At 38.6% G+C, this 8,954-nt stretch overlaps 1 protein-coding gene across 1 annotated transcript in view; it reads left to right on the forward strand.

Annotated features, from left to right (window-relative positions):
- The first annotated feature begins 501 nt into the window (after positions 1 to 501).
- Positions 502 to 8,954, forward strand: part of LOC106872448 (uncharacterized) — a 42,564-nt gene continuing 34,111 nt past the window's right edge. The window contains exon 1 of the mRNA XM_052970858.1: positions 502 to 651. Coding sequence (XP_052826818.1) covers positions 537 to 651 — 115 coding nt within the window. The 5' untranslated portion in view covers positions 502 to 536. The remainder of the gene's footprint in view (positions 652 to 8,954) is intronic.

Here is an 8,954-nt window from a genome sequence, read left to right on the forward strand (position 1 = left end):
CATCAAAACATCTGACCCTAAATTACTTAGAGATAACCTCATGTCACACACACACACACACACACACACACACCCTACTCCATGCACACATACACTATGCACATTTTACACACACTAGTATGTATATAAGATGTATTTATCTGTGAATGTTGCTGTGTAAATATTGTATATACATGTGTGTGTGTGTGTGTAGAAATACACACACACACATACACACATAGTGACACATGCATCTCACCACTAAACAAAACTTACACATACTAATCACATACAGTAATGTACGCACACACGTACTTACCCTCTTACAGAGACAAACAACAGTTAAAAAGCCTACACATGCATATCTCATACAGTGATACACACACACACACATCTTCATATAGTGACATATACGTGCTTCAAATTATTCGAACACACACACACATAATCATTACATTGTCACACACACATTGGTGAATGAGAGAAGAGATAAGAGCAACACACACACACGCTCACTCAACAACACCGCCAAAGTCACGTGACAACTAGTTTCAAAAATGGCGTTTCTTTCACGATGTTTTTACCGTCGGAAGAGGATCATTGTTATACTGAGCTTCGTGTCCATGTTCTGGGTCATCTACCTCTACTTATCTATTCCTTCACCGACAACAGGTAAGCAGTGTGTCAAATATTGTACGCTTGTGAGGTGAAATTAAACGGAAAACAACACAAACACACACATATCTATGCAATCATCTTGAAGCCAACCACTTCGATTGTATGTATGTATGGAGTGCTCGCTCTTGATATCTATCTGTTGCTTCTGATTTCAGCTTTAATTTCACCTCGTGTACTTTGACATTTTCCTCTCTCTGTGGCCAATAGCTATGTTCTACTTGGATGTTTCTTCTTTTATCTCTAATACATTTTTCTTTGACGTCTTGTCACAATATCAAAAAGTCACTTTTGTGTCCGTGTGTGTGTATTATTGGATAGATGGATTCGCCATTCATTCATTCCTGTAGAGGACCGGACTAAATGCTTTTACTTTGTTTAGACCTCTCTCTCTCTCTCTCTCTCTCTCTCTCTCTCTCTCTCTCTCTCTCTCTCTCGAGTTCAAATCGCAGCGGAGTTGACTGTTTCATCCGTCCAGGTTCGATAATATACAGAAATCAATTGATAAGGATTCACCTCATTGGATTGTCCTTGTGCTTCCTCAGAAGGAATTGCTCTGCATATTCATACGTGACTGTGTATGTGTATACAAGAAAATTTGCGTGTGAAACACACACACATGTATGTATTTATGTATGTAAATCATTGCATTGCATTGCACCAATCTGCGGCCGAAAATTTCTTCTTGGTGAAATTCACACCTGCTTCCATCTTTTAATCGAATTCCCAAATATTCCACTGCTAACAAGTTGTGAAGTGTCGTAGGCTACACACCTCTGTAGCGTTTGAAGATGTCTGTCAAGCTATTTATACATCGTCGTATTTAGTCGTGGAGTCGAAAAATCTAGCGTGTATCGAGTGATGCGTGTATATATATATATATATACAAACACACACACAGACATATATATATATATACACGCGCACACATGTGCCAATAGGCTACTTTTAATGGCAAATTAATATGGCTCTGAAAACCTGAATGAAATCAATACGAGGAATTTAGCCCAGTGCGCTATGTTGGTATTTTAGCTACATAAATTGCAAGGTGCCGCCTTCGAAAAATATCTCTAATTCTTCTGAATCACTGTGCTTGACTCCGATTTCTAATGTGTTAATTGAAAGAAGTACAATTATCTTTCTTGGATAGAATGCCAGTCTGTAGCAGATGACATATCTTTCAAGAATTGGCACATATTCTCGATATTTCGGCGGCAGCCTGACGCATGTAGTACGAAGGGCAATCCCCCAAATCTCGCGTCCAACCATCAGCTTTCCAATTTGTATTTCTTGTGGTGTTATCTTTCCCTTTCTTCGAATGTCCTGCTTTGAAGGAATTCGGTAACGTTTGCTTGGAGTGTGAATTCTAGACGAGTAAATTTATTCACTCAGACATGTTACCCCCAACTTGTTTGGTCAGTAGAGATTGTCATTATATTTGAGAGGCTTGATGTTTTTTTTTAGCCACATATCAGAACTAATAAAGCAGATGTATGATAAACATACGTTCCAACTTTAACCATCATGTCTGTATTTTCTACATTACCTGATGTGTACTTCATTTTGTTTTTTTTTTTAATTTAAGACGGTAGGATCTGATTTAAGTAAAATCACACCTTACCTTCTTAAAGGTTAGATAATGTAGAAAATACATTATCTGTTTGTGCTTGCAAAAACACCAGGTGTTCAGTACAAACCTGTATTTCGTATGGATAGAATCTGTTATAATTGTGTGTTGGTAAACCGGATTATTTCCACATAACCTAATAACGTGTTTAATAACACGACTATTTGTAAATGTTTGTAATGCAATATTGTAATGTATGTGTGTGTGTGTGTGTGTTGAAATTATTTTTGAGCTAGTTTAAGAATAATAATGTTAACAATTATTGATGGAACAACTTAATGCTAAAAGTATAATAAATGTAAAGCTCGTGTTTACGGGGTGGGGCTTTACATACACACATTCACATACAAATATATATATATTATTAGTTCGTCCGTCGTTATCGACGATGATCAAGGACATTACATGGGCGATAAAGACGACAAGGCATGGTGTGTCCGTCTATGGCCTGTCAGTCCGTTGCGTGCTTGGAAGGTTCTGCTGCAGGTTGGGCACTGGTGGCTTGTTGGGGCTGAAGACAAACAGTTGGCTCTGGACTCGAGTAGTTCTCGTTTTCGTTATACTTCTACAAGCCTGTTCCGTTTGTAGGAAGTGGCGCCTCTGAATATTTTTATTATGATCACGAAGGATCGAAACACAGATGGGTACAATACAGGACAAACAAATGAACAAAATGTGCGAGTTCTATGATTTTTTTAAAAATTACGATTGTCTTTTTTAAAAATTACGATAGTTTTAATATATATTCATTGACTTTTTTTTTTTTTCCTCTTTCAATTATACAAGCATACATATGCGTATACACACAAACATCCATACACACATATATACATATATATATATATGTATATACATACATACACACATACACACACACCCACACATACATATACATACATAGTGGCGCCTCTGGACTGTCTTGCGCTATATACGCTATATATCTCGAACCCACAAGAGAGACAAAGACAGGCAGAAACAAGGAAAATGCCCCTTGTATTTGAATACTATGCAAATATTCTTTTAAAAATCTTTTCATTTAATTTTTCCAAAATTTAATTGTTTTCCATGCTTACAGTTGAAAAAATCTCAATGACTGAAACCGGTACTGAAATGTTCTTTATAAAATTATTTTAGCATTTTCTACTTTGACTTTTTTTTCCATATATATATCAACTCGTGTATTCCTTTCCAACCTTCTACACACACACACACACACACACACACGTGTATATATGTATGTTGCCGCCTGTCTGGCTCCTATGCCGGTGGCACGTAAAAAGCACCATTCGAGTGTGGTCGATGTCAGTACTGCCTGACTGGCACAGAAAAAGCACCATTGAAGCATTGTAGCTGTGGCCAGTGCCCCCTGACTGGCTCCCGTGTCAGTAGCATTTAAAAAGCACCATTTGAGCATGGTCAATGCCAGTGTTGCCTGACTGGCCCCCATGCCAGTGGCACGTAAAAAGCACCCGCTACGCTCTCGGAGTGGTTGGTGTAAATAAGGGCATCCAGCTGTAGAAACCTTGCCAGATCAGATTGGAGCCTAGTGCAGCCTTCTGGCTTGCCAGTCCTCAGTCAAACCACCCAACCCATGCCAGCATGGAAAGCAGACGTCAAACGATGATGATGATTGTGTGCGTGTGTGTGTTAGTCCCCATTGCTTGACAACTGGTGTTGGTTTGTTTACATCCCTGCAACTTAGCAGTTTGGCAAAAGTGTCTGATGGAATATAAGTACTAGACTTAAAATATAACTTTAGGGGTCAATTTGTTCATTTAAACCCTTCAAGGATGTATCCCAGTATGGTCGCAGTCTCATGACTGAAACAAGTAAAAAATACAAGATGAATTATCATCATCATCATCATCATCATTTAACGTCTGTCTTCCATATGCTGGCATGGGTTGGATGGTTTGACTGAAAACTGGTAAGCTGGTGAGCTGCACCAGTTGCGATCTGATTTGACAAGGTTTCTACAGCTGGATGCCCTTCCTAACGCCAACTATTCTGAGAGTGTAAGGAGTGTTTTTACGTGCCACCAGCATGGGTGCCATTGACCTGACACTGGCATCAGCTACAACTACAGTCTCACTTGGTTTGTCAGGTCTACATAAGCACGGTATATCGCTAAAGGTCTCAGTCACCTGTCACTGCCTCAATGAGGTCCAACGTTTGAACAGTGCTTTTTCCAGGTGCTAGTCAAAAGGCACTGGCATCGGCCATGACTACGATTTCACTTGGCTTAACAGGTCTTCACAAGCACGGCATATCAACCTACGATTGAAGGGTGCTTTTAACAGGCCAGTTACATAACACTGGCATCAGCCACAATTATGATCTCACTTGGCTTGATGGGTCCTCTCAAGCACAGCATATCTCCAAAGGCCTTGGTCACTTGTCATTGCCTCTGTGAGGCCCAACATTCAATAGTTGTGTTTCACCACCTCATTCCATGTCTTCCTGGGTTTACCTCTTCCACAAGCTCCCTTCACCATTAGAGTGTGACACTTCTTCACACAGCTGTCCTTGTCCATATGCATCACATGACCATACCAGCACAGTCGTCTCTCTTGCACACCACATCTGATGCTTCTTATGCCCAGCTTTTCTCTCAGGACGCTTACACTCTGTCATTCACACACACTGACATTACACATCCAGCAAAACATACTAGCTTCATTTCTTTCAAGTGTATGCATGTCCTCAGCAGTCACAGCCCATGTTTCATTGCCATGTAGCATGGCTGTTCACACACAGGCATCATACAGTCTGCCTTCCATTCTGAGAAAGAGGCCCTTTATTTCCAGCAGAGATAGGAACTCTCTGAACTTTACCTAGCCTATTCTTATTCTAGTAGCTATGCTCTTGGATCATCCACCCCTGCTATTGACTCGGTCACCTAAGTAACAGAAGCTATCGACTACTTCTAGTCATCCCCCCCTCCAGTTACTTATTCTGTTGGTCTCTTTTTACTGAACCGCTAAGTTACAGGGATGTAAACACACCAGTACTGGTTGTCAAGCAGTGGTTGGGGAACAAACCCAGACATGATAAATATATCAAACTGAGTTCCACTTAACTTAGCAAATGATTTGATCTGGAACCATATGTTTAAACATAAAGCAATTATGTTGTTAAACAGTCATTTAAGAATACACAAAAGCCATCGTATTCCTTTATTGTCTATTCATAAAAGTGCAGTCTATTATGAAGTGTCAAAATAGTTTATGGTATGTCTGACACAAATCTACTCTCATTTTTGTTAACTACTCCTTCTCACTGCTTTACTCTGTCTTCCCAGACATTTATCTCTGTAAAGTGTGGTCCCTTATGAGCGCTTGAAAAATTTTTGTGGCACTTTTGCAACTGTTCTCTGTTACAATTCCATTTCCTCTGATGAAAATCATTTTACTGGTTGGCTTATTTTTCTTTCCTCTTTCTCCTCTCATTTTCTTAGTTACTTTTACATTTAAGCATGTCAGGATATCATCATCATCATTTATCATCTGCTTTCCATGCTGGCATGGGTTAGATGGTTTGACTGGAACTGGTAAGTCCCACCAAGTTCCAGTCTGATTTGGGATGGTTTCTATGACTGGATGCCCTTCCTAATGCCAAATATTCCAAGAGTGTAATGGGTGCTTTTTACATGCCAGTTACATGACACCAGCATCAACCACAACTACGATTTCACTTGGTTTGATGAGCATTCTCAAGCACAGCAAATTATCTGTATAATATGTAACCAGGCTAATCATCATCATCATCATCATCATCATCATCATCATCATCATCGTTTAACGTCCGCTTTCCATGCTAGCATGGGTTGGACGATTTGACTGAGGACTGGTGAAACCGGATGGCAACACCAGGCTCCAGTCTGATTTGGCAGAGTTTCTACAGCTGGATGCCCTTCCTAACGCCAACCACTCAGAGAGTATATAATTAATACATGGCTAGTTCTATGAGCAAATTCAATAATTGTTTCATTGAAATATATCTACCTAACTCAACTACCTGTGTCACGTTTGTTTTCATTACTTGTCCTTTGCATTCACACGTTATTCTCAGCAGCTTTTTGCAGTTGATGCCACCAAAATTAACAATATTATCGTTTTAAAGAATACTCTTTACTCTTACTCTTTTACTTGTTTCAGTCATTTGACTGTGGCCATGCTGGAGCACCACCTTTACTCGAGCAAATCGACCCCAGGACTTATTCTTTGTAAGCCTAGTACTTATTATATCGGTCTCTTTTGCCAAACCGCTAAGTTACGGGGACGTTGGGGGGACAAACACAGACACACACACACATACATATATACGACGGGCTTCTTTCAGTTTCTGTCTACCAAATCCACTCACAAGGCTTTGGTCGGCCCGAGGTTATAGTAGAAGACACTTGCCCAAGGTGCCACGCAGTGGGACTGAACCCAAAACCATGTAGTTGGTAAGCAAGCTACTTACCACACAGCCACTCCTGTGAAATTGTGATGATTTTTGAAGACAACTGATGAGGAAAGAGCACATCAATGTCTGGTGTGTAAATTTTTCTGTTTGTTCCTTTGTCATCCTTCTGTGCAATGTTTGATTATATGCATTTAGTGTCTGTATACCTTGCTGGTATAGAGTGAATGGTTTGACAGGATCTAACAGGTCAAAGGGCTATGTCAAGCCCTTATATCTGCTTTGGGCTGGATAACCTTCCTTAATCCCAGTCGCATTACAGAGTGTTCTGGGTGCTCTTTCATACCAGTGGCACTAGTGAGGTCATCAATTAGCTTAATCTCTTGATAAAGTGATGGATGCAGTATTGAGGGACGTGGTTTATGGTAAGTGTTGAGAGGCAAGAGCATGACTGAGGGACAGGAACAGGTGTCTCGCTGTTAAATAGATACATGGCTACCCCAGTTGGAAAAGGAGAGAAGAAGATGCTGGTGATGAGGTGTCAGGGTGTATCCTCAAGGTACAAGTGAGTGAATATATAAATATATACACTAGTCAGTATTTTACCATTGGTTTCATGTGAATGTATTCACAGTTATTGAATCATAGTTTGAATAATGGTGATAGTTCTACCATTTTTAGGCATCAGTACAATACAAGATGACATGAGATCGCAATTGATAGAAAACAAAGGAACTGGACAAAGTAAGTGAAGGGAAGGCAATCGTAGCGGAACTGTGATATTGATTTCTTCTTTTGTAATATTAAAAGGATGTTCAGGGAACACTCTTGTGTTGACAGGTAGGGTTTAGACCTCATAATCAATAACTAATAACCCAAATGATACATAATTATACAATCAGTATATTACTGGAGTGCTTTGTAGTGAAATAGATACTGGTAGAATTCTATGTATCATAAAAACCTATGTAATTTGCGCACCCGTGTAATTTACGCAGGTGATTTTCAGGATAAAATTTGTTTTAAAAAAGCTTCTACTTGTGTAAAATTCACACCCATAAGTTTTCAGAATTGCTAATATAGCCAGGGGAAAAAGGTTTTCAATTTAGTTGTATTTAGCATAATTCTACTTACTTATGATTAGATTTTATTAAATCAATAAATAATAATAATTTCTGTTTAACAGGTATCACATTGAAAGCTATTAAATTACAAATTGTTTGTGTTGTTTGTAATAAACTTAATTTTACATTTCTTGCCCACAAGAGATTATGTCTGATCTTTAGCATACTGCTGTATGTCTTCTCACAAAAACAAAGCTGATAAAATATGCACAGGTGTTGCAAATTCAGTTTAATTATCAATAAACATCAGCTTCAATGACACTTCACTCAACTGACAGAGGAAGGTGACCAATCAAGCTGTAAACAGAATTCTTTTCTGCCTATTCTTGTTGGAACCTTTGATACGGAGTATCGAAATTTTAATCCCTTTCACACTTATAAAATATCAAGCAGTCAGTATGGGCAGAACTTATGAATTGTTTACTGTGAAGGAGAAATTAAATATGTACTCCATTGTGATAGACAGAAACTCCAAGCAATGTAAAATATGGCCCAGACCGTGTTTACTAGCATGAACGTCAGACTTCAAAAACTAGTTAACCAATTAGTGGTTTTAGTAAATTTATACAGAAAAGGAAGCATTATACCGTCCAGCTTAAATAAAAGTCAACTTCATTATGCATATTTAAGCCATTATTTTTTCTGTAAAAACCTATTCTGACATTAAATGGTAGATGGAAACTGAAAGAAGCCCTTTGTATATATATGTCTGTGTTTGTTCCCCACAACATCACTTGACAACTGATGCTGGTGTGTTTACGTCTCCGTAACTTAGCAGTTCGGCAAAAAAGACTGATAGAATAAGTACTATTCTTACAAAGAATAAGTCCAGGGGTTGATTTGTTCGACTAAAGGCGGTGCTCCAGCATGGCCACAGTCAAATGACTGAAACAAATAAAAGAATAAAAGAATATATTATGTATATATTGTTATATTTGGGGGATGGTCAGTTTTGTTTTTTTTTCCCCAATATACACACGCTATTTATTTGATCTTCACTTTAGCTTTTTTTATCAATATTATAAACTTATTTATCAGAGTTCTTTTGTCACACATTCTCTGATCTCTTCAATAATTATCTATCTTATGTCTCCTTTTCTCTCTGGTCTCATCCCATCTATTCCATCTTGTCTTTATGGTAT

This window comes from Octopus bimaculoides, chromosome 9, assembly GCF_001194135.2.
Source record: "Octopus bimaculoides isolate UCB-OBI-ISO-001 chromosome 9, ASM119413v2, whole genome shotgun sequence".
Classification (NCBI taxonomy): domain Eukaryota; kingdom Metazoa; phylum Mollusca; class Cephalopoda; order Octopoda; family Octopodidae; genus Octopus; species Octopus bimaculoides.